The following is a 27,178-nucleotide window of genomic DNA, read 5'->3' as shown; positions in this document are numbered from 1 at the left end:
AAAAAATCGAGGATAACAACACTAAAACATAGAGACGAACCATTAAATCAGAAACAGTTTATTTATATAGCATCAAAAAAACAAAAAAATGAACATGAAAAAAAATCAGATTTGCAAAAAAACATAGAGATGAACCATATGGGAATGACCATGAAAAAAGTTGGCTTTAGCTACACTGTTTTAATTACAAATAAACTATTATGAACATTTGATATTGAATAAACATTTGATAAATAGTATTGGGAATAAAGTCCTAGCACATTTTCCATAACTTCTTAGTAGCTTAAAGTGACCCATGAGAGATATAAATACTTGATATTTGAAGAAACCCGGGCAAAAACCTGGATTGAAACTTGACTGTGTGACGCCAAGCTTTCCATTCTTCCCGCACAAGGAAGAAAATGGAATCGGTGAGAGTGCGCGTCGTCTTCGAGGATCGTCGTATGCTCAGTAAAGCCCAGAGAAAGCAAGGGTTGAGGCGTTCATGGCTTCTCTTGCGACCAGAGATCGACACGGTCGAGTCTCTTGTTTCTTACATCATTCGAACTTTTCACCTCCGGGAGAGCTGCCCAAACGGCCTTCTCCTCTCCGTGAGTGTCGCGCCCTTTCTAATTTTTTTGTTTTTTTTGTTTTTGGATTCTGTTTGGAAGAGAAATTGCAGTTGGGGCTGTAGTTATCGGTGCTTCGCTGTAGATTCTAACTCTTTGAATTTTTGAAGCGTATTTTGTACGCTTATATATCTTCAGATCGTCTCTTGAGGCCCCTTTTTTGCTCTTTAACTTTAAAAAGCGCTTTTGGAGGGATTAACGAGTTGGTACAATGCAGTCTTTGTATTTAACCTCTGGTTGGAGGAAAAGTTGGACGTGATGCTTTAGTTTTTGGTGCTTGGTTGTGCGGGTTTATGTAGAACAGCCAAATATCTAACAACTCCTTCAATTCGTTGAGTGTGTATTACATTCGTCTTTGCTTCAGAACTTGTTTTGAGGCTTCTCTTTTCAGTCTATAAGTTTACAATGCGTATTTTGGAGGTGTTAATGAGTTGATATGGCAAAATTTGTTGCAGATTGATGAATTTGGCCTGCCATCCTTTTTTTAAAATGCACGTGGGCTTATAGTACTTTGCTGTGTTGAACATACCAAATATAAAATAAATCCTTGGAATCGTTGTTTTTTATTCTCGTATTTAGCTTTAGAATATCTCACGAGGCATCTTTCTTCGCTCATTAACTTTATGATGATCCTTTTGAGGGATCAGGAAGTTTATATGATGGCATTTGTTGCAGCTTGATGAATTCGTCCTACCATCGTTTGAGTCCATTCAGATTTTCAGGGACGGTGATATCGTCAGGTCAGTTTATGCTTTCATTTTTGCTGTTTCTCACCTGGTTTTAATTGCTTATCTTACGTACATAATATATTTCTCTTCTCTTAACTGCATTCGTTTTTGAAATGATTTGCACGACCATTGTACTCGAGTGTGTTGATGGCCTACTCCTTTTGAGTATTCTACATGGAGATCTCTGAACTCCCCTCATTCTAACAAATGGAGAAGCTACCTATTAGTTAAATCACTCTATGCTTTACAAACAAAAATTCTTTCTTGAACCACTTTTAATTATCTGTAACATTTCAATTCCTTAAGACTGGCTTCTGCATCCTAATCTGCCTATTTTTGCGTGTCCAAGCAAATTAATAAGTGGATTCTTATCAAAGCAAACCAGACTTGGTTCTTTCTCGTAGTTAAATTATGACAGACGGTTGAAACCTATACTCTGGATGCCAAATACACTTCATTGAGATCCTTCTCTTTTTCTTATTATCGCTCTCTCTTGTCCGACAGAATGCCCTTAAAAATCTGATTTCACACACCAGCTCAGCAATACCTAATCGACTCTGCTGATCCCAATACTGACCTGTCAAAGAGAGGAATGGAAGCCAGCAGTCTCCTGAAAAAGTGGCGTAGTGGAAGAGAAATGAACATGGGTTACACAGACTGGTCATATATTCAGAATAGTCCCAAAGGATAGGATAGCCTGCTGCCAAAATACAGACGGTCATTGGTGGCGGCTCAACTAGACAGCATACTTGGTCTCGGCAACATAGGAGGGCTCTGCATAAATCAATGCTATCAGATCGGCTGCAACAGAGGAGGTGCATGACTGTGATTGTTGGAGGAAGATAACAATGTGACGCCACCTTAGTACGCGAATAATGTAGGAATAGGACTTGAATCCACAAGCTGTGCTCTACTTGAAGCAGCCAAGTCCTGAATCCACAGAACTAGCTTCTCCAACCCTTGAGTCCACCAGGGATTGTGCTTGAATCCACAAGCACTAAAGCACTCTCTAGCAAAGAGAACACTCAGAGGGGAGAAACAAGAGTTTCAACAAAACAATAAACTTCAATAATGCTCATTCAGGTGGGGGCCTTGTATGGACCACAACAAGGGTAGGGTCATCCATAATGACAGTACCCATGAAAGGACAACTCAAAACATTGAGAAAAACAACTCTGACGAGCTAAAACAGAGGATAAGCAGGCTGACAGGCCTGAGCAGAGATATTCTGCAGATTCTGGGCTTGTAGAAGCTGTCAGGAAATATTTGTGTGGCTCAAGAAGATCCTGATGTACAAAATAGAAGATCTGCAGCTCTTACAAGTTAGAGCAGAGATATTCTGCAGATTCTGGCAGAAGAAGAATCTGTTAGAGGATTCTGTCAGAGATGAATCTGTCAGTGGATTCTGTCAAAGAAAATCTGTCAGAGGATCCTGCCAGAGAAAATCCTGTCAAAGAAAATCTGTCTAAGGATTTTGTGGGCTCCAGGTACTTTTCTGCAGCTCTTGTTAGCTTCTACATTGATCTTCTTCTTGGGCCACAAGTTACTAATGGGCCTCAAAAAATGGGCTTCTGGGCTACATCACAATGGGGGACAGAGGTGAAGCTCCAGAGAAAGAAAAGACAACTACTGACCTGAACGCAGAGCCTGAGCGAGGGGAAGGATGGGGGGAGGTGAGATAATGCTGAGCCAGAAATCGTGTCCTGAACTAAACGCGCCACACAGGAGATATGTTGGAAGAGAGAATAGGTGCTTTAGATGCTTTGCGTGGGGTCAGCGTGCCTGAGAGGGCAGAGAGCCTGTTGTTTGCTGGTGTAAAGGTGTGGGGGCGTCGACAATTTGGCTGTTAGCAAGGATAATTCAAGGGTAGTATGGTGCGCAGACGGAAAGGCGATGTGCAGGAGCTGATCCGAAGACAAGGAGTGAACAGGACAGGTTTGGAGGGTGCGGATCCATGTGAGGGTCTCCCTCAACGTTGCTTGGTGGGAGAAGTCGTAGGGGATGTTGAGGAGGTGCTCAGCAGCCTATGGAAGATATTCCAGTTGTTGGACAGGCGGAATTGTGGAAGCTAGATGCCAGAGTTCTATTTCTATATGGGGTGTCCACGATGGCGTATGTCGGGGTGAGCGGCTGGATACAGAGGGTCTATGAGAATTTGAAGGTATGAGGGCATCAGGTCCTTCCTACGGATGAGTCTGAAAGGATGAAAACGGTGATGGTAGTCATGGAAGTGTGTGGGGTCCCAACGATATTTCGAAGATGGTCCACGTTGGAGGCCATGGTAATGTCATTTGGTAGACTCAAGGGCATCCTCTCCTCGCGACCAGAATCAGGGGACCCCAGTGTAGTGATATTGGAGGTCGAATGATGGAAGGTTATCAGATGCCGGGGATGGTCCGGATCCAAGGCCATGTGGGTGACTTCAGTGTACGGCCACGACTTCAGCTTCCGCCGCTAGCACCACATGCAAACTGGAGACTCGGGGCATGACAAGGTGAGGCAGAGGAGGGTTCCCGCTTCGAGAACAGCTGGAGCAGACGATCATAGAGCCACGATCGCCAGGAGAAGGAGCCAACATGAGTCCAGAAACCGTCTGGCGAGCCCGATGCCCCCTACACTGTTGTCACCGACCACGTCGTTGGGGATAAGACAGAGGGACAGCTTAAGTCACCTGTGAATTGCAGAGGCCATGGTCGGGGCGGAGACTGTGGTGTCCCCCCTGAAGGGCACAAACAAATCTGAAGGAGGCAAGGTACACAGGAGGGAGCAGACACCTCAGAGGACCAGACGTCTCACAAAGGGAGCCCTACAATGTAAGGGATTGGTATACCGTGGGGGGAAATGGGCCCTGAGGGACGAGGGGAGAAGGCATGGGTGGTGACTGGGGAGAATAGTAGATTGCGGCTATAGGAGGAAAGGCAAGCAGGGAAGAGAGTGGAACCATGACAAGATTCAAAAAGAGAAGCAACCGGTCGGGCGACCAATGAGTGGAAGGAGATCAAGGAGCCATTGAATCATACAGAGGATGTTGAGACAGAAGGTTCCTCTCAGGAATTGGAGGGCATGTGAGATGACCCAGGTAGTAGGCCTGGAGGCAGAGAAGATGCAGGGAGGGGATTCATCTGATCTATTATAAAGTGTGTCTCTTGGAATGTGTACAGCCTCCCAGATGAAAGGATACACGGAGTGGTGGAAAGATACTTGCGGGAGTGGGGGCCATGGTCCTTTGTTTGCAGGAGACAATGCTGGAGAGGTGTGATTCCAAAGAGTAGAATCTTGTGGGGTGAGGCTTCCTAGAGGGCTTCTTGGCAGTAGATGAGACTGGTAGATCTGCGGGCTTATTGGTGGCTTGGAATACGACAGTATTTTCCAAAGAAGGGTCCTGGACAGGAGGATATATGGTATCAGTGAACCTAAAAAGGAGGGACAGTTTTCAGTGCATCGTGGCATTTCCAGTTAACGCAGCCCAGAGAGACATGTTATGCGAGGAGCTGGAAATGTAGGCCCTACTGCTGTATGATCTCACTTTTTTCATGGGATCCCACTGCTATTCGGGGGGAATTTTGACATGATTCTGGAGATAAGGGATAGGCCCCATGGCACTATACGGTGGGACTCAGTGTCTGCGGCATTCTGATCCTCCATCTCGGGAGCAGTACTACAAGAAATAGATCCTACATATTATATGTTCACACGGCACTGTATGAAGGGGCCTAAGACACTCTCGCATGGACACATTTTTATGCTCTGTGGAAATGAAATAGGATTCCCCACTAGCAGACGCGTGAGCCCATCATGAGAGGATCCTCCTCCACCTCATGGCCTTCCCCTCTGTTATCAACCCCCTTCTTGTTCACCTACTCTGTGTCCGACATCACTAGTTTGGCCTCCCTCTTCTGGCCATGACACATCCCAGCGTCCTGCACAGGTGAGACCTCTTTTTGAGGTTAGACATAGTGGGCAAATCTGCCGAGTTAGGTCATGCAAAAAGAGTTCTCACTTGTGCAGGATTCTGGGACAGGTCCTGGTCAGAAGATGGAGGCCAAACCAGTGGTGGCCCACACAAAGGGGGTGACCAAGAAGGGGGTTGATGGCAGAGGGGAAGACCATGAGGTGGAGGAGGACCCTCTCATGAACCTTCAGGCATTGGTGGCGGACACGGCAGTGGGGTTGTAGAGGGTGCTGAAGTCCTGCACAAGTGGACACAGAGTCCTGCACAAGTCCTGCACAAGTGGACACAGAGTCCTGCACAAGTCCTGCACAAGTGGACACAGAGTCCTGCACAAGTCCTGCACAAGTGGACTCAGAGTCCTGCACAAGTGGACACAGAGTCGGTCCCGATTCATTGCCTGATACCCATGACCATGGGTTACTCTGGAACCTCTGATCTCTTCTCTCCCTTCCTACCCTCTCTCACTTGCGTAATTATGTTTCCAGCGACTTGGGTTATCAATTTTTAATAACCCCTTATTGTAATTCAGAGGATAGGATTTGCCTTTTCACTTCCTATCTGTCGATTTAATCTGATGATTGTGGAGTGGAATAGAGCAAGAGCAAAAGAATAAAACCTTTCATTCAACAACTCAAAAAAAGTACATTAAAATGATACATACAACCTATTTATACTAGCCCTCTAACGGCTAGTAGCCTAACAGCTAGTTAATGGCTAGTTTGACTAGGCGATAGCCATAATTAATGGGCCTGATGGAGCCCGATAATGGCTTAACAGGGCCTGATAATCCTCTGACTCTACTTGGGCCTATTTAATGTATTTTTCACTTACTTATTCCTGCCCATATCTCCAACACTATCGGCAAATGAAAAGAAGAGAGTAGGGTACCCTGGCAATGAGTGAGTTTTGGTTCTGCTCATTGCCCAACTCCCAGGGTGACAGATTACTCCGGCTGCCCTGCTCATCTTCTTTTCCGTTCATTCCCTCTCTCTAGCTTCTGTTCTCATTTTCTCCTCTACTCCTACTACCGCTGTATTTATACAAGGAGTTTTAACATGGTATCATGCAGGGCCATATCAATCTTATAAATGGAACTTTCTTTTGAAGTTTGTCCATTCTCTTGACGACATTAACTTAAATCATTCTAAGTGGAATTTTTATAACTCAGCGTAATCTTTTTTTCAGCGTTAGACAGAATGGTTCTTCACTGGCAGAAACCATTAAAGGCTTTCAAGAAGCAGAAATAATTGACAAGGAGCCTTTGCTTTTGCCTGGCAGCGTTTTGGCATCTACAGAGTTCGAAAATGAGTCCGGTGGTTATGAGAGTGAAGATGAAGATAATGTGATTGACCAGGCTGCTGATATGGTTTATCAAGAAGTTTTAGACGGCCCGATTGGATCAAAAAGGAAACGAAGTCTGAGCAGGCCTTCCAGCTCAAAGTAGCCTCAATCTTTTCTCCTTTTACACATTCCAATTTGTAATGAAACTGAAAATTTCGCTTTTCTTTCTAGAGACATTAAGGCCTTTTACTGTGCCCAGTTAAATGCATATTCCATTGATGCTCGAAGCATTTTTCTCGATACTTCTTTGACCACGTGGAAATGAGGGATTCTTATCCGCAAAATTTTCTCAGCGCATTACATTTACTTACTAGCTCATACATGCTGGCAATTATGAGTAGACTTCAGTTTCGTGTCTTTTCAATATTAGAAACAATTGGAATTGACAGTGGACGAAAATGTTTTCAAACTATTGCTACATATTCTTGTAAAAATATGTATGATGATATTACTGATAGCAAACACTGGAAGATGTTTTGTCCTTGTCAAGATCGTGGAGAGAGAGGCAGCAGAAGGTCCTCGACAAGAGGTAGAGAATACACGAAACAGAAGGTCTCTTAGGTCAATATATACAAGCAAAGCCGTGTAATGGCTAGTTGGGCGTATCACGTGCTGCATGTCACGTGATACGCTCTAACAGTCCTGAATGTGTATATCAACGTAATGGATGGCATAGCCGTAGAAAAAAAAAACTGATTGAACCACAAATAACTGATCTATATGCTGCTTTTCTTGTGATAAATTTTCATTAAATCCTTCGTTGGATAACCTTGTCGTTCGCGACCTTCTGACCGATGAGACTGCCGGCCGTGCGGACGCCCTCGGCGGACGGATATCTCTTGCCACGCACGGGCGCCGCACGATACGTCCGGGCGGCGCGCTTCGCCTTCGTGCTGTTGCCCTTGTTCGGCCGGTGCTCCTTCCACTCTCTTCGGGAGGGTATCGGGTGCTACCATCCCGCCGCCGCGATACTCGCCACAGCATGCTTGCCTTTGCCGCATTTAACTTTGCTTTTGGACCACTCATCCTCATTCCGCCTCTCCCGATGCTCGGCCGGCACTCCCTTGCCCCCTCTTCTTTCTCTTTGCATCTTGCCTCTGACTCTTCTTCCCCTTGATCCTTCCCTCCTCTTCTCCTTCTTCTCTTGGACGGGTGGGGGCCTGACTGGACCTTTGGGCCCCCTGCTCCCTGCCCCTCTTCCCGCTCCCTCCTCTCTCCTTCCCTCCTTCCTCTCTCTCCTCCCTCCTCCCATCCTGCTCCTCCCCATCTCCTCCCTCCTTCCTTCCTCCTCCCCCTTCCTCCTTTCTCCTTTTCCCCCTTCTCCGTCTCCCGATTCTCCTCCGTCCTTCTCTCCTCCTCCTCCTCTCCTCCCTCCCCCCTCCCCTCCTCATTTTCCATTGGCTCCCCCATCCTCGGTGACTCCGACGATGAGCGATGATGGGCCTTGGCCCCGGAAAGGGGAGGTTGCCCCAAGGGGTTCGTGCACTCAGGCCTCTTTATCCTTTCTTTCTTTTTTTTCTTTTTTTTCTTCCCCCGGCGTTTCCCTGCTTCTTCTCGCCTGCTCGATCGATCCCGATCCCATCCCCCTCGCCGCAGCTCATTAGAAATTGGAATGAGCGGCGATGGACAGGATGGACTCCTACTCACTCACGCGACCGGAAACCGCACCCCCCCCCCTCTTGGCAGGGGGCGGGTCCACACCAAGATCCACACCGCAAGCATCATGCGGATGGCACCCTTGAGCACCCTGAGTCTCGCTTGTGGGCTCGGCTCACCGGGATTCACCCAATCTTTACAGACGTTCTCTTGCCTCGTTTCTGGGCTGTCCGCCGCCTCTCCGCTTCTCCTCCGCGGCTCACTTCTGGCCTATCCGACAGTTCGACGTCAACGCCTCTTGCACGCCGACATGCGACGAGGAGGTGTACATGCAGCAGCCCCGCCCCCACTCTCTCGCCCCCTGGCCACGCCTGCCGACTGCGGAAGTCCTTATGACCGGGTGTCCGCCTCGCTCCATCGACCGGGAGACAAGTTGGTGGCAGGCGAATCTTGGCACTGAAGCTCTCGCAAAGCTCACCGGTATGGGCACCTCTCTACCCGACTCACACTCGACAGTCAACTCGGCCACTCACCGCATTGCTCGTTCATGCACTCACCTCAGAGAGAGTCCATGTCAGAGGCACACAGATCCTCAGTGCGTATCTCAAGGGCTGCCTCTTCTCTCTTCCTCTTCCTCTCGGAAGCTCGGACAAGGCGGTGCCGATGCCCGGCACCGATGCTGCTCTGTGCTTGCTCCGCTGGTCTACCACGGGTACTGCACTTCACTGCGTGCTCTGGGCAGCTGTCAGCTGGAAAAGTAGCAAGCAGGACAAGGTGTCGCTCGGCCAGTGCCGATGTTTTGTTGTACTTGCTGATGGGGCAGCCGAGGACAGTGATCACAACAACTCTCGCCGATCTTCAATGTGATCCACTTGGACCAATCCACTCTTTCTGTGACACACCTCCACTATCGCAGCTAACAGAACAGCAAGCACATACAAGCATCAAGCACATTCGCGCTTTCTTATTGGTCGAGGGTGGGGAGGCCTCGAATCACGTCTCCTCTGCTGACCAGGCAGGACCATGCGGATCTGTCCTCACCACTGTCCGCCGCTGCTTCGTCATCGTGCTGTATCCAAGCTCAATATGGCGACATCATCCTCCCTTCTTGGGGGGGTGTTAGTTAGTTTATCCTCCTCTTGGGGCTTCTATTTCTATAAGCCCTTTAGGCTCTTATTTCCTCTCTCTCTAGGGTATAAAATACCTATTGTAAGCCACTTACTTCCTCATGTCAATCTATTCTTTGTTCATATTTTTGCGGTTCTTTGTTATAATTAAGCTACGTTGATTATTCAAGAATTTTCTCAGATCTTATTTGAATTGTCCATTTCATTCCAGGGCATATACTTAGTCTCATCTTTCTTGTAAAACAGGAAAAAGAATAAGAAAACCAGGCCTGATGACAGCTCAACCATGTTACCGGAGGTTGCATTGAGAGAACACAATGCTGATCAAGGAATTTCTTCCAAGATTAATCGACCATTGCAGGAGGCTTCAACGTTAAGTGAAAATAATACTATTGAAAAAGACATGCCTTCCACCTCAAATATAAGGTGAATTTGCAAATTTAAATTATTTATGAAATTTCTCTGGTTTCCTTTTCTTTGTTTATACTTTGCATCCATCTTCTGCAAAGTAATGTTACAGTCGTCTCATCCAAGGTGGTTGGACTCATTTACCCTTGAAATGGTTATACGCTGAATCCGCCTATCTTTCTGTGAAGGCGAGAATTACTATGTAGTGTATCACCTGGATGAACAGTAATTATTGTTTGCACTACGCTATCTGTCCGGATATCTGATATCTGTGGAGAACTAGATGATATCAGATGCCGATATCTGATGTCAGCTGGATATTGGCCTTAGAGAGGATATTGGATGTTGGGATGTGTCAGTCGGAGATGTTTCGCTTTGTGTATTTCTTCTTATTTCCGGTTTCGTGTCTCTCCTTTTTTTATTCTTCCCTTCTTTGCCCTTTCGATTTAGTTGTAATCCTATGTTCCCAATAATATTTGGGCCCACTTGTAAACCCATAAGTATGTGGAGAACTATGGAAGTAAATAAGCTTTTGTCTTCTCTAAACTCTTATCTCTCTAAACCCTAGTTCCTGCCAAGTTTCCCGGCAGCTGGAGAGGTAGGTCAGGCCATCGGCAGGATGGATCTCGCCACCCTGTGGATGGTGGCGGATGCAGTATCAGATCTTAGATATTGGGTGAGAGATATCCGATATCTGGATATCAAAATATTGAGGCTTTCTCTCTCAAATTGAAATAAAAGATGTATATATCACAGATTTCTTGTGGTGAGTGTCCCTAAATATCGCTGCAATCCCCCATTCTCTATAAGCCCGCTTCCCTGCCAATTGGCAGCCCAGTAGAAGTCTGGACGTGGGACCCATTGGATAGAGAGAGTGTAGGAAAGAGGGGAGGGGTGGAGTCCCTTACCTAACTTATTTTTTATGATTGATATTTCATTTTTAAAACGATCAATCAAACATTGCTTGGGTAGAGGGGCAGGTCAACAGGCTGACCCAAGTTGTGCTTAAAAAACCTTAAATTAGGAAACTTTATGTTAATAACCTCATGTTATAAAATTTATTGAGCTGTAACATAGATGATACTTATATGGTAATTCTATGAGTTAAAAATAATGGTATAAAATTTCTGTTTTTTTTAAAAATCTGAGTTAATAATAATATGTTGGATATCAGAAATTCAGATATCCACATCTGATATGCGGCATGAGCTTCCAAACCACAAGTTGTAGGCTGATGCCAGTATTGGGACAGATATCGGATATTGATATAGTAGCAACCATGTCAGATGTCAGTATCTGATATTTGGATATCGGTTTTTCCCCAACCCATATCTGATTCGATATCTGGTTGGAATTAGGATCCATTATTGGCATCAGTTACAGCTGAGTATTATGGCATACAATCTGAGGTCTTCTTGTTCTTGCATAATTTGTGAATCTCTATCTTTTAAATAAATGGCGCGCAACTAAAATATTCATTTCAGGCACGTGGAAGGTGAGGAGGGTCAACAAACACAAGCTGCAGGGATTAATGCAATTGATTTCGATAAAAAGGTAGGTGGACTTTATCATGACCTCTGTACTGTTCTTGATAGATGTGACAAAAAGGTTCTTTGCTATCTTTCTTTTGGATACTTTGGCTATAATACGGACCTCTCTTGGACCTACCTTGGGAAAAGGCCAGACTCACAAGTGAAACCGGTGAGCCGAATTGTGAGAGGGGAATCCGTTGGAGTTATCACCTTTAAATAATGGACGGGGCACAGGAGTTCTCACTTGAATGTGAGGGGGGCAACCAAAGACCATATCATGAAATTATTGGTACATTAACCAAGCTTTGGAGATTCTCCAGTACATTGAAGGGAAGATCGATATGACTCGCCTCTTCATCTCTTATCTTCTCTCCCACTTCACTCCATCACTCTCACCCTCTCCTCTTGGTCTCTCTTTGTAATCGCTACTCTGAATTCGGCATTTCTTGGAAGTTCGGTTGAGGATCTTTCATCATTATCTGTGGATTTCTTAAAAAAAATTTATCTGTGGATTCTATAGATTTTCTTTGATATTCTCCCTGGGAGCATAACAATTGGCATTCAGAGCAGAAGATTCTTGGCCGATCCAAGAGGATGGATCAAGATCCAAAAATTGATCACGACTTCTTGGATTTTCAAAGGATGACATGTGATGGAGCACCTAATGGAGCAGATGGCTGCCTTCACTCTTCTCTTGGAACGGATGATTCAACCAAATATACCTTCTCCCATGGCAGTTCCAAACATGCGACCGTAATGGGATCCACTTGAAGAGCGCCTGCCAGGTCAAAGCTGAGAAATTGTTTCTCAATTTAAAGGGGAACTTACTATTATTTCAAGGGGAAAATCTAGAAAATTGGATTGAGAGAGTCAAACCTTTCATTCAATTAAAATCCGACGCTGGAGCATGATTAAAGGCATTTGATACCTCTGCATCGTGAAGATTCTGCATTGGTCTGGTTTATCTATTCCAATAAGGATTTTGGTTTTGAAACTGGGAAGATTTCTAGGAGAAATTTGATAGCAGATAAAGTATCTCATGTTGCAGTCTATATCAATCTTTATTTGAGATACATCAGATGGGCTTTGTCGCAGCATATAGAACAGATTTCAAACTTTTAATAGCACAGCTTCCGACTTGGCACGTGAAGTCAAAGGAAATATTATCTATGGGGTTTCAAAGTAGAAATCTAAAGGGAAGTACAAAAATCAAAACCCTATGTCCTATTACTCGTTGAAATCGATCTAGGCATCTTTCATCAAGAAAGTGTAATTGAGAATTTAACTCCCTTACAATGAATAGCTGATGATTCTCCACAGAGACTGCTCAACTCCTTCGTCTCTGGATCTCCATGAATCTTGCCTTCTGCCAATGTTTGCGGTCCGCAGAGCCTATCGCTGAATACAGCTTCGTTCCCCCTCATCCTCCTCTCTGAAAGACCGATTTCCCATTCGACACCCCTTGTGTCTGGCCCTCCTTCCCTGTTTGTACTTCCTGCCCTTAACAAGAAGTTAGTATGGTGTTATTTTATTGCTATGTGCTTCTGTTAGTGAGACATGTCCTCTATGCCATGGGCCCCTGCCCCTATTCTCATCTCTCCTATTCTCTATATATCTATATCTAAGGGCATTCTAACCCCTCTCTCTTATCTCATATATATACCCTCCTATCTCTCATCTTCTCCCTCCCCTCTCTCCCTCCCCCAGCTCTTAGGGTTTTGCTTAGTGTTTGCAAGCTTGGAGGACTCCTTGTAGGACTCCAGTCATCTCTCCACTTGACTCTAGTGTGTCCAGCCAGCCGCCTTGTGTAGTGTGCCAGACACACACAGCACAGACCACCGCCAGCAGCGCGCAGCCCTCCTAGCTAGCCAGCGCTGCGCGCGGCAGCAGCCGCCCCGCGCGGGCGCGCGGCCCGCGCCTGCTGGCGCGCGCGCTGCTAGCGCGCGCCCGCCGCCGTCGCCCTCCGCCGGCCATGCAGCGGCGCGCGCTGCCAGCGCCCGTAGACGCCGACAGCCGGCGCGAAATTTCGCGCGCGCAGAGCTCCGCGCGCGCAGGCAACAGTCCGCGCGAACCCCGCCACAGGCGTCCCCGTCAGCCAGCCGCCCCGCCCCGCGACAGCAGCCGGCAGACGTTAGCCACGGCGCGCCGCGCCGCTGCGCACGCAGCGCCCGTCCGCCCGCAGCCAGCCTGCAGCAGCAGTCCAGCGCGCGCAGCCGCTGAATTACGCTGCAGGCCGCTCGCCGCAGCTTAGCAGCCAGCCGCGGCTCCCCGCCGGCAGCGCCGCGCAGCGACTGCGACTACGCTTGCTTCTGCGATTTTGTCGGGTAGGGGGCTGGGCCCGCCCGAGGCCAGCGCGCCCACCCGACCACCACCACCTGACGCGCGCAGAAGTGAACTGCATGCGAGCATTGCGCTCTGCTGGAAGATCTGGTGAAGATCTGGTGTCATCTGCGGCCCAGTGAGCTGAGCTGTGTGTGCCTGCCCGCTCAAGCTGATGACAATGACAAGTCTGTCTGCTGCCGCCACCCGCACGCCCGATTCTCTCCTCCGAAACTTCCTCAAAAAAAAAAGTCCCATAAAGTGGTTAGATCCACCGCCGCATCTCCGGGGCCGTCTGTTCTGGCCCAATGTTCTGAAATGAGCCGCAGTCTACGTTCACGCTGAGACAACTCAACACTCTTGCACGTGCCCAGCTCTTCGCTCTTCGACCACCACCCCTCCTGCCTGGCCTGGGGGGGAGGCACTTTATCTTAAATTGGCTCAGCCTTCACACCCTTACTCGGACTTTGCGGATTTCTTTTCTCAGGGCCCCAAGTTTTGGTTTTCATCGGGATCAAAACTCTTTTGCGGCAAGATGGGGACAATTGGCGTCTCCTTGACTTAGTAGACCAGGCATTATGGGTAGCCTGGCCTGGCCCCGATCTGGGATCTGGGATGAGATTACCCTGGATCACAACCTCCTCTCGAAGCACAAATCTCTCCTTGTGGGTCTCGCTTCGGCTGCTTATCACACTTGAGACCTTTTCTTCCGACCTTCCATTCTTCAGTTCTGATGGAAGAACGCCCTTCTGCTTCCTGAGGTGGGATCTGACTGAGGTCTATGCGCAGCAGCCTCCTCCGGCTCCTCCCCCCCCCTGGCACCGCTGTCGACTGCTCTAAAGTCTATCTATGGACTGAAACAGTCCCCACGGATGTCGTCGTCGGCTTCGCCTGTCATGAAGGCTGAGGGGACACCCAGATGGGGGGGGATGCCACCATGTTTTTTGCATTCCGTCGGTGGTGTCTCCATTCTTGCTGTCTGCTGATGATATGCTGGGTCTGATATGGTATGGTATGGTGGTCTGATATGCTTGCTGCTTTGGCTAGAGTTCGAGATCAAGGCCTTGGGGGCCCACTACTCCTTTGCTTGGCTTTGAAGTTGCTTTACTCTCTATCTTCGTCTCCCAGCAGAAGCACTGCTGTTGACTTTTGACTTTGACGGGCATGATGACGTTGCGCGAGCCAGCACTCCCCTCGACCTAACGAAAAAATTGGGGGGAGGACTCGCCTCCAGTGGATCACTATGAGTACCAGCAGGCTTCCATTGATAAATCATTCCCCTTTTCAATAATAACAGCACCTGCATCTTTCTATTTTTCAGCCTTCTTCAAGTACATTATCCACAAGCAGATATCTAGCTCCTCAGAAGACGAAAAATCCACCACTTGTCCAATTTACCCAAATAATCAAGTCCTAGTCAAGATAGACTAAGGAAATGCTGCAATTCAATATTGATGGAGGCAGAGTTACAACAAAAAGGTGAAGGCCTTTGTTTCTACTGTAACGATGGTTTTGCACCTGGACATTGCTGCAAGAAAAACTTAAGATACTCAGCCCCAAAATGAAGAAGAAGATTTGTGCAGACTGATGAAGCTCCCATCAACCAAGGTTCTCCTTTTTACAGCTCAAATTTCCTTCAACTTCTCAGAGTACTCTTCTCTAAATGGTCTGCTCAAACATTCAGTCAGTGTCAATGGACAAAAACTCCGGCTCATTGTATATGGCGGTGCCACATGTAACTTTGTTCACTCTGCTCTTGTATCGAATGCCGCGATTTGATGTATTTTTTGCTAATGGTATCTGTCACACAGTTAAACTTGCGGGGGCCGAATTCACAGTTTATCAGCGTGTCGGCCTTGATCTTGATCAGCAAGTCAAGGAGCCTTTGCAATCACAATGAGATCCTTGAGTATATTAGAGTTGAGGGAGAAGTAATGGGGTCGGTTCTTTGTAGAGAACACTGCATACTATATTGCAAGAGAATTCACAAAGTCGATCGCGCCTGGTTGTGCGGCCTAGGTAATCTGGCACTTGGCCGTTACATCAGCAGTGGCCGGAGGCACCCTGCCTAACCCGCCTGGTCGTATATCCCGAACTGTGGCTGGAATGTTGATTCCGCCACTCCACTCATGCAACGCGCGCTCGTGGTCCATCCCTCTGGGCACATCACGTGCCCATGGGACTTGACAAAAGAAGTGATCCAATGCCTCCTCTGGATCTGACACCCTTTGTGCAGCATCTGGAGGTTGTGGTACCAAGCATGAGGTCTCCCTACCCTCTGTCGGCACCACCCTTGCTTCAGGCAAAGACCGGCATTGACTCTGCTTAAGTCGTCGCCTAGTACCAGGATGGGTGTCACTGCCCAAACATTGCGTGTAGTGCGCATGCGGAGCAGGCGCATGCCCACCGTCAGTTGTGACATGTCCGCCAATACTGGCGCGAAGGGGGCACGTGCGCAGACCTGCCGTGTGTGCAGCGCAATGTTGGTGGCCACCGTCACCATGAGCGCTGTAGTGTTGCTGCTCTTGCAGACTGGTAACAAGACTCCCCACCTGGGAACGTGCATAGATGGTGCCTCGCTGCCGTGTGCAATGCCGCCAAGGTGTGTGCCCGCAGGCACCCCTGGCCTCTGAGCGGCAGCTGCACCGCAGGTGTAGATGTTGGGCACACGGCTGCTGCTACAAGAACTCAAGCAGATTGGAGCCCCCACTGTATCCTCCGGCAATCTAGTGGTATCTGTTTGAATGTCCCAACATAAATGTAAGGCCTCCAAGAGACCCAATATCTCATTCTGATTCCGTTAAAGTAACATGGAGATTAGCCTTGGAGTCCAATAGTTGAAGTCCTTAGAAAGGTTTTACAGCTTGTAAATTGCTGAATCTGAAGGTCCAATGGAATAAACACATTCATTTCAGGAAAAGTGATCCTGATCTATTATCTTGTGGACTTCCCTTGTCTCCATGAGTTCAAGAAGTCATACTGAGCAATCGAGACCACCTTATGGTATTTAATCTGCTACTGAATCCCTGTTTTAATCAATTTCATACCTTATATCATACAGTACTTGGGCAGAAATTCTATTTCCCTCCCAAAATAACTTTGGACTGCCAGATCCATCAATTACCAAACTCCAAACCTAGTAACCTCTGCTCATTTGGATATTCCCACGTACACAAAATGAGTTTGTCCAAGAGCTACTCAATTCTCACTTCATCAGACCTACCAATCTATTCTCAAGTCCTGCACTGATATTTTTTTTTTTCAAGAAAGAGGGAAAGGTCACATGAGCTTGGTAACCCTCCCAATATGATTAATACGTGAAACTGTGCATACTCATGGGGTCCAAGGGGTTCCCACACCTTCCATCCATATCCCTCTAAACCAAGCTGAAACAGGACTCTCCACATCATATACTACTTCGACCAGCGATGCCTCCCTTCCTTTGATTATAACCTCGTTGCAATGCAGCAATATAGCACAGAGCACTGCAAACAGCCATCCCCACGCCTCCCTCCCCTTGGATACCCCACCCCATAGGGAGTCCCAAAATGCCTCCTCTCAGGCGACATCCCCACTTGTGGTTGGCTGGCTGGCCCACACTGCCCAGGCAAAAGGGCATTGGAAGAAAAGGTGGGAGCTGTTTTCTTCATTCCCTGGGTACACGGTGCACTCTAACGTGGCTTCCAGGAGCCATCTCTTCCTGAGGGCCTGTGTCACCAGTCTTCGTGAGCAGACAACTGCACTTTAAAGGGGTCTTTTGCTTCCTTATGGAGCGGCATATGCTGATGGTCGTTGGCTCCTTTGCTCATATGTGTCACAGAGAAGGAAATACCAAACCACATCTACCCATCTTGTGATCCATTTGCGGGTCTCCGATGAGTGGGGATCACCACATCCTCTGATATTCCTCCATCCTCTGGGCTTACAAGTTGCCAACAAACCATGGGTTCCACGTGACATCCCGACAATCGCAAACCATGGCCACATCCACCCATCTTGTGATCTGTTCTAGGGTCACTGAGGTAGTAGGGATTGCTACATCCTCTGATATTCCTTCATCGTCTGGGTTTACAAGTTGCGGACAAACCATGGTTTCCACGTGACATCCCGACAGTCCCAAACCATGGTTGGGGGATCAGCGCAAGGGAAAAGAGAGGAGGAAACTCTTCATTGAGAGGGCCCCAAGCTGGACCAGTCATCCAGCCAACTGAGGAAAGCAGAGCTGTCCCTGAGCTTGACTGCAAAAAAATCTCAGTTCACTGGAAATACCTACCTCAACCCTTGCAAGAATGCAGATACTCCTCTAACAGCAGCTACACGCCACTCCCAATCCATCCATGGACCGTAGTTGTCTTTCAAGACCTTTATGGACATATCCTCCTTGGTCCCATAAGTCTGCCCACCCATTTGGTCAGAAGGGCGAGATTCATGTTGTGAAGATGCAAAACTCCTAAGCCCCCCTCGTTGAACAGTCTGTATACCATGTCACAAGATACTGGAGTCATCACCTTCCCCCCAACCCTGAACCTTTCCATGAAATCTCCTCGTCAAGCTTTCCTGGTGCTTTGCAGACATTCACTAGTCCCGAGAGAGAATATGGGAAGCATAGAGAGCACCGACAGCAATAGCACTGGGTGACCCCCTGGATAGCACTCTGGCATGCCATCCTCTAAACGGCTCTCCATCTTCTTAATGACTGGCTGACAGTCCATAATCTGGAGATGATCCCCTGAGAAATGCTGGCCCAGGTACCTCAGGGGCAATGTCCCCATCGACGTTCCCAGGGCCCCAGAGCATAGGGATTTGCTGATGATAGTAAAGCCAAAAAAATACTGATATGGCATGGTTGATGTGAAGACCCGGACAGTCTGTGAAGAGGTCCAGCAGGGTGGAGAGGTTATAAAAAGAAATATGGAGGGTGGAGAATGTGTGGCAATTATAGAGCTTTGAACAAAACTTATGTGCCTGATTAATACCACATCCCTATCAGCAATGAAAATTTGGAAGAATTACATGGGTCGACTATCTTCACAAAATTAGACCTCAAATCTGGCACTATCAAATCTGAATGCTAGAAGATGACATTTTTTTTTGAAGTCAAATCAAAGGCACTTGATTTACCATCATGTCTTTTGGATTGACCAATGCATGCAGGCTCAAAAGAATGCAATTTTCTAACTGAATCTTTCAAAGTGTGTGCTTGCTGTTTTTGTTAGTCCGCGGAACCTTTCTAATCTTTCTTCTAAGTGGGCCACAATGTATTGGTGGCCCACAATATTTAAAACGTTTATTTCTTTTCTTTTGTCTCTGGTACGATTCCAGGCCCGCCTGAGTTAAATAGGCCTAGGCCCGTTTTGTAATAGCCAGTATATATACTGGCTCAGAGGAATAGAACAGTTTTTTTTTTTGAAAAGAGAGGAATAGAACAGTAAGAGTTTTATTTGGCGTTCTTTCTCCAGAAACGTTTTCCAACCCTAACAGAACAGGTGGTTGGCGGCTGAGGAGAAGAAAGGAGTTAAGAAATCTAACACTTTTGATGATATCTTGGTATACAACCACAATCCTTCATTGTAGGAATGTCATCTTCATCCATTTTTGAAATTCTCAGGGAAAGAGCTTTGGGTCAACTAATCCAAACGCCATATTTCACAACATAGATTTGATTGATTTCCTGTGCACTGGATCTTTCAGCAAAGATTGACAACTGTACACTCCCTCATCAGCGAAGCAATTACATGGATTTTTGGAGTTAACCAAGTATCACAATCATGATTCATTAGGCTTCCAATGTACAACCTTTGACATTTCTTTTGAAGAAAAAATGATTTCAGCTGGAATGAAACACCATGTTAGCCTTCATCCAAATGAAAAGGCTCTTTCTTCTATAATTTAAAGTGTGCCAGATTTTTCCGAACCTTTTATTTCGGAGATGGTCTCTACTCTCCAAAGATAACAAACATCAACATTACTTCCTACAACGTGATCTCTTATTACATGAAGAAGCTGATTCTTCCCTGCAAATCCTCCTCAATTCTTCTTATTTTCCCAGAACCCCATGACACTAAAGTGTGGGACTTGGTGGGTTCCGACAGTCCTATAAAGCGATCGCTCATCAGGTATATTGGCGACGGATGAAGAAGCATAGTAAGTCATATGTTTCGCGATGTCAAGTCTGTCAACAACATTAAGCCTCCAATCTAAGCCTTTCTGGTTTAGTACAACCACTCCATTCCTAATCAAGTCTGGGATGAAGTTTCTTTAGATTTTTGTTGAAGGTCTACTGATCTCCCTAGGGTATAATGCCATTCTGATATCAACCCAATATTTGATGGGAAATGTGATCAATATCGTCTTCAGCAATACCAAACGAACAAATGTATCTCACAACGGAAAGAAGAACGAGGACGGAATTGCCAAAGAAGGAAAAGAAGACTTGTCCAATTAAGAGTCTTGAAAGATTTTAGTTCTTAAGAATCAGTAGCAGACTGCAACTGGAGGCTGGGGAAGCAGGAACCACCTGCAATCCAGAGAGGGAGTTCGTCTTCCAGATTTCCCATTCTATCTCGTTGCTATCTTCATCGCATTGTCTCCTTATATCTCTTCTTCTCCATCATGCACAGTGTTCTCTCAGACGGTGCCTTGTATCAGGATTCATTTGACTATTACTATATCATCTCCTATGGATCGATATTGATTTCTTTCCAGATCCACATCAGTATCTTTATCAAAGAATTTCTCCGTCTTCATGGGTTACCCAACTCCATCCTATCAGATGGAGGTAATATATTTACCGTCTCATTCTGCAACGAACTCCCTAAGCAGCAAGGAGCAGTATTAATAAAAAGTTAATCTTATCATCCGGAAACAGATGACCAAACTTGATCAACTACTAAAAGAGCATGATATCCTTAATTGACTCTCATGTCTAAAGCTCCAGCCTATCTGAAGAATAAACATGACAAGGCTCACAGAGATGTTCCGTTTTACATGGGAGATAGGCTCCGTGTGAAAATCAAGCCTTAACCTGATGAAAACCTTAGCGAAGAGACCATAAAAGAAGCTCTTTTCTAAATACTATGGGCCTCGCATGATCATCCAACAAATTGGACCAGTTGCCTACAAGTCATATGTAGCAGACACCTCTTCTATCTAACCTTTCTTCCATGAATCTAATCTCTGTAAAGTTGTTGGTGATATCACGCTGGATTCCCTTTACCACTTATCCCTCTGATGATTGGGAATGACAGGTTTTTCACCAGGCAGTGCTCTCTTACAGGTTCGACAGTGATAGTGTGCAAGTACTTGAGTGGAAGTATATATCCATTATGATGCAACCTGGCAGGATGTCCAAGTGATGGAAAAGCAATTCCCCAGCTTCCAAATTGGGGACAATTTGGCTCTCAGGGTGGGAAGTATTTTTATGGACCTCTTGGACCTACCTGGGGGGATGGAAGAAGAAGGCCCAGACTCACACGTGCCACTTCAAGGAGAAAAGAGAGTGGGCCGGAGTTCTCACCGGCAAACAACGAACTGGGGCCAACCAAGGACCGTATTGAGAAATTCTTGGAGCAGTTGCTGTGCTGACCTTGAGCAGTTGTTGAGATTCTCCTGTCTAGAGGAAGGCAAGATCAGATCCAACTTGCCTGTCCATCTCATATCTTCTCTCTTACTTCACTCCATCTCTCTCATCCTCCCTTCTTGGTCTCTCTTTGTAATCGCTACTCTGAATTTGGCATTTCTGTGAATTCCGTGAATTTTTTCCATGTTCTCCTCTGGACCATATAAGGCTACTGAATATTTCTCGAATTTTTATCCTTAAAGAGAGTGGGTGAATTTGATACTATTTTTTTTTGAACTATGACAAGGGATGAACACCTGATGAATCGGTGAATTTGATGCTAATTTTGATTTTCCTTTTCGTTTCTCGAGGTCCCTAGTAGAAGCGCTCGCCGTAAAAAGGCCAAAAGACAGTGGCTGCGTGAGCTAAAAAATAAGGAACAAAAAGAGGTGCATTTTTTATTTTTTTGGTTCGTTTTCCTGCTCTTTATCGGCAAGAGTGACCGTTGATGATATTTCTCTCTTACAAAATACATTAGAATAAAACACTTAGTTATTTTCTGACACTGCTTAGCATGCTTCTGTGTTGCAGACGGATTCAAGTGCTAAACATGTGAATAATAGTTGCCCGGGAAGTCCCGTCCATCGCGAAGATCATGAAAGTGATTCTGTTGAAGATTTTGTTCCCGTTGTGATTAGACCTGGGCATATTCGTTTTGGTCCTGCTGGTAAATATTAATTTCATTTATGTTAAGCAAGGTGATTAGACCTGGGCATAGCCCGTACTGGTGTTGATTACAATCATGTATATCTTGTTTCCTGTGAAGCTTCTCAAAATCTTCATTTTTCTCTTTTCTTGGAAATGTCTTCACCTTCGGACGTGCTTAAGTGCTTCATCTGGTTTTATTTTTAAAACATCTGCTGTTATAATTCTCCCAGAGATGAATTACTTATTTATGAATTTTTCTGAATGTAGGACAGGACGAAGGACCTGCTAGTTTGCCAGAGGTATGTTGAATTTTTATGAGATTCTTCTATCATTAGTTTTTATTATTTAAATATATTTTTTAATCCTTCCATTTTAGCGTGTCCGTTTCTTGGTTGCTGCAATGGTCCTATTTCCTCCAATATGGCTGGAATTTGAAAATATTATCCGCTAATTTGGGGAGTCTCATCTAGAGTTGAATTTTTTGTGGTCATCCACACAGATTGTCATTTTCTTTGTCACTTGTATGCAGCTCGAATGACGATGGTGATGATGAGTCATCATTGTCATCCTAGCAGTGGAGTGTCGAGAACAATGATGATTCATCGTCATCAATATCATCATCCTGGGTGTATAACCCGTCTCAGAGAGAGTTGCATTTTGAGGAAAACATTAAATGGTGTAATTTTTCTTTGTCATCCATTGTCATCACATCATCCTGTCATCCATTGCTGCAGATGAATGACGAGGATGGTGAGGACTCATCATAGTCTTCTTGTTGCCGTTATCCTTGATGCCAAACCTTATTTTCAGTTCAAGCCTCCCATCATGATTTCTTAGCTGTCCATATCTAGTCCCAATAAGCCACAAAGAATGCAAATCCCTATTTCTCTGAAACTTTTGATAATCCATTCATGTGGTTGATACATTTATTTCTGATTGTCATTCCCAGGTAAATATGAAATGGAACGGTACGGTCAACAAAAGAAAAGGACAAAAATGGGGCAGAGAGGACGATTCAAGCGACGAGATGATGACTGAAGATGTTCCAGTTGAGAAGTCAAATACGTTGACCGTCATTGACCAGGAAAAGAAAACCCCTAATTGCTCAATAGACTTTGCCAATCTTCCCTTGCTAAATCGCTTACCCGAGGTTTTCTTTCTCTCCGTAATGTCATTGATTTCTCTCTCCTCTTTCTCTTTACATCTCATGTCATCAATGACTAGTTTTGGCACATGTTTCCAGAGAGGAGATGTGATTGCATACAAGGTTGTGGAACTCTCATCATCATGGTGTCCGGAACTGTCTTCATTCAGAGTACGTCATTCATCAACTATTTTTTTCTCCTTTATCCAGCGATAGGGTTGGTAGATGATGACTAATTCATTGTTGTCATCGCCTGTCCCTACATTTTGTCGTCATCATTTTCATCCGTGGATGTCAAGTGGACGATGATGGTGACTAGTTAGCCATCTTCATCCCACCTTTCATGAGTTGGTCGTCGTCCACTTCTCATCCAGAACCCTACTCAGAATTCATCAAATCTCTCTTCTTCTGTAGGATAGGTGCTGAATTGGTCATGATCCCCCAGAAGATGAGAATTTGATGAATTCAGAGTAGGGTTCTGGATGACAAGTGGATGATGACTAATTCATCATTGCCACTGTATTCGTCATCCCATCTTTAATGACTCACTTGTCGTTATCTTCATCCATAATTGGCTGGAACAAATGACGACACAGAATTCATCATCGTCAGATGGATGCCGAGTAGTCATAGTCCGCTTGTCATCATTCTTGTTGGCCCCAAACCCTACACAGTACTTTTAGACAAACCGTTGTATCTTTTGATGTTTTGGGCAGGTTGGGAAAGTTAGATCTTTTGACCCCATTTCGTCAATGATTGTGCTGGACCCAGTTCCGGATCATCCGATTACAAATCCAGACAGAACCGCAGAAGATGAACTGCCGCCAGAAGCCTGCTTGTATACGGAAGATGGCTCATTGGAGGTTTTTCTAATCTCTCTTGTAGCACCCTTAGTGATTAAGGAAACCCAAGATTTGTGACTTTACTTTTTCTCTCCAGAGCGACTTATCATCCCTGCATGATGTCCGCCTTTTTGGCGGTGAGAACCCCTCCGCAGGCGTGGAGAAGCCAATAGCGAAGGATTTACATTGTAACCAGAGTAAACCCACAGGTTTGGTGAATCTTCTATCGCCATTGCGTCACTTTTCTCTTTCTCTCTATTGTATAGTATTTATATTTATTTATCTCCCAATGGGTTCTCCATTTGTTCTATATCTCTCTCTGGCTCTTCTCTTTCTGTCTCCATGTACTCTATCATATGGGTTCTCCCTTTATTCAACTCTCTCTCTATCTCTATATCTTTCTGTCTATCTCCCACTGCGATTCTCCATTTATTTTCATCTCTATCTGGCACCTTTTTTTCTCTGGTCAGTTCTCACTTTACTCATATCTGTCTGTCTGCCTGTCTGTCTGTCTGTCTCTCTTTTTCTGTCTCTCTTTCCATCTATATCAAACAAAGAAGCAATGAAGGAGATAGATTCTCTACATCTATGGACCCCTCTTTCTTTCTCTCTCTGAAACCTCTCTCAATTTCTTTGAACCTGTTAGCTCTCCCTTCTATCTCTCTTTCCTTCTCAATCTCTCTTCCCCCTTTTTTTGATTTTCCCTTTCCTTACATCTATCTTCGTTTTTCTTCCATTTTAGCAAGAGAACAAGGGAATGTTTGGGATGAGCTTAGCCGGGCGCTGGAGCAGAAAAAAGAGGAGCTATCACAGAAGAAATTGCGCTCAACAGGTAGAGCTTCATGGTCTCTCCGAGCTCTTAGGAGAAGTGCTCTTGGGCCAACCGTCTCCCTTCTCAGGTCAAACAATGAAATCTAAAGACATGCTTGCTATCCGCCGTTCTTCTAAAAACTTTTATTACGTTTTATAAATGAGATTTATTCAAGGTTTCTGATGAAGAATGGCATATCTAGTTACAAGTATTTGTCATTATGCTAGAAAATTGAGATAAAAGAGGGTCGATCTGGTGTTTTTAACGTTAAATGAGACAGGACAATTGTTGATTAGTTAAATAATAAAATTTCTTAGTATATTTATGCAGGATAGATCACACAGTAGACTCACCAAATGGATTGATTTGGTGCAAAAGTTTCTGAAAATCCATGGCCCCTGAAAACATGAAATTTAAAGTCCAATGTTTTTTGTATTGGGTGGAAAGATGTGTTAATTCTTGGGTTTGCGTCACGTTAAGTACATGAGTATGTGTAAAGTCTGGGGAATTGACTCAAGTAAGATGATGTGTCATCAAACATTTCATTTTTGAATTCGAATCAGTGTTCAAATTTTAAGTATTTCCGGGTCTAATAGATTATTCTAAGGAGAAAAAGACTGGGTTGAATTGGTCAAGGATGAGTATTGGAAACGATGAGATCAATTAAAACATGAACTATGAAATAAGATGATGCTATATTTCAATGTAGAAAATGTTTTGTCCCAAACAACTGAGTCAATCTGATTCATGAACTCTTGAACAAAACGAACCACTGTTGGGGCAATAAATTATCTCAAACTGCGTGAATTAACCAATTCAGAAGTATGGGTCAGTAAATGATTTGTTGTGTCCTAATTGCAGCATGGAGAAAGCATTTTTTTAAAAAGGTTTTTTCACTTGCCTTTAAATGTTACGGGGATCATATTTTATTTTTGAAAAATAAACTTATTCACTTTGAGTTATCATATTTTAAGAGAAGTATTACATTTAAATATTTTAAATATAACATTAAGGGGAATATTAAGGATAACATATTACAGTTTGCCCTGACTATCCATTCTCTAGTATATGTCTACTTTACTGTTGCCTAAAAAGACAACATATTTTACATGAACACTCATTATATGCAAGAATGATCAAATCCTCTTGTTTAAACATGACGTCAATTCTACTTAGGCCCCCATCTGTGTTCTAGTATTAAAGAAAAATGGTATACTATTTTAACTATAACTAAAATGGACCTTCACAGAAAGTTCTTTGATTCACATAAAGGTCAGGAACAGTTTAAAGGTTATGTTTGCTGAGATATTTGAATATTTTAAGCACAATAACATTTTATTCATCAATCACATTGGAGAAGCAAATATATGACCTGAAAAAAGTCCAAATTATAGCTCATCTTATATCTTGCTACATCAATAAATCACATCCATTGGGTTGCACCACGATAACTTTGACTTTTCTAATCACCCCTACAGGTCTTGCCAGTCAAGTAGCCCAATTGGAGGAGGAAGTTTATTATTTTATGAGTTCTCCTTTTACACCATCAATATTATAGATTGTGCACAAGGATAAATGATATGAGGGGCATGAGGGTGTTAGGTGGCACACGAGGGGTTGAATGAGTGGGTTTGCTAGCAGTTATAATAAATTGACACATTTTAAAATTGATATAACTTACTGTTTCAGCCAGATACAATTTTAACAAAACACATTTAATTGTGTACTGATGTTGATGCAATTTTGAATTTTCATTATTCAAATAATATTTATAATTTTTTCTTGCGCCATTTTATGGTGAAGAAAAATGTTTTCATTATTCAAGTAATATTTATAATTTTTTCTTACTCCATTTTATGGTGAAGAACAATGTTTTCTCCTTAGGGATTAGTGACCACAGATTTGCTGATTTAAGAGCCAGATTAAGATAGAGGAATAGTTGGATATATATATATATATAAAAGTATGTAATCCATTATGATGGTGGGAGGAGGAGATAATGAGGGATAAGAAGTTGATTGCTAACATGAGGTTGAGATGAGAGATTATTCATGAGATTGACGATTAGGTTGAGAGAGTCGGTAATGCTAAACGGACAAGAAGGTGAACATAAATAAGATAAGTTGCAGTGTAATAATAATATTTATGTGGACAGAAAAAATATTTATATAGACATAATTACAGAGGCATGATAAGTCAATGGTAGAATTGGAAGGGAATGGGGTACGATGTAAGATGTAGCAGATTTTGAGATAAAAAAGGGCGATAAATCTTTAGTGGCCTTTTAGGATGGTGATAAGGAATATTAAATTACATAAGGAAAGAGGGTGGATGAAATAAAATTGGGGAAATGAGATTGTGGCAGGGAAGGAGTTGAAATGTGACGATGGAAAGAGAATTAGTTGAGAGGAATGAACAATAAATAGAGGATGGGTAGACACGGTGGTACTGACAACATGGAGGGCATTCAGTGTCCACCTTATGGTAAAACAAAATATGACCTG

The 27,178-nt window shown here is 44.6% G+C and overlaps 1 protein-coding gene across 3 annotated transcripts; it reads left to right on the top strand.

Moving 5' to 3' along the window:
- Positions 1 to 327: 327 nt before the first annotated feature.
- LOC144705705 (sphere organelles protein-like protein) lies at positions 328 to 24,864 on the top strand. 3 transcript variants are annotated; one of them, XM_078578479.1, is made up of 13 exons: positions 328 to 590; positions 1,284 to 1,348; positions 6,567 to 6,728; positions 9,599 to 9,778; positions 11,245 to 11,314; positions 21,541 to 21,618; positions 21,761 to 21,896; positions 22,145 to 22,176; positions 22,827 to 23,027; positions 23,121 to 23,192; positions 23,738 to 23,884; positions 23,961 to 24,072; positions 24,606 to 24,864. In XM_078578479.1, the coding sequence occupies exons 1-13, from the start codon at positions 402 to 404 to the stop codon at positions 24,779 to 24,781; spliced, it is 1,620 nt and encodes a 539-aa protein (XP_078434605.1). In that variant the 5' UTR covers positions 328 to 401; the 3' UTR covers positions 24,782 to 24,864. The 3 variants fall into 3 exon arrangements, with proteins under 3 accessions (XP_078434605.1, XP_078434604.1, XP_078434606.1); XM_078578478.1 differs by having other exon boundaries at positions 6,474 to 6,728; XM_078578480.1 differs by having other exon boundaries at positions 6,474 to 6,728; positions 23,793 to 23,884; positions 24,606 to 24,744.
- Positions 24,865 to 27,178: the final 2,314 nt, after the last annotated feature.

The sequence above is a fragment of the Wolffia australiana genome, chromosome 7, assembly GCF_029677425.1.
Source record: "Wolffia australiana isolate 7733 chromosome 7, ASM2967742v1".
NCBI lineage: Eukaryota > Viridiplantae > Streptophyta > Magnoliopsida > Alismatales > Araceae > Wolffia > Wolffia australiana.
This window is presented reverse-complemented; position numbering and strand designations above follow the sequence as displayed.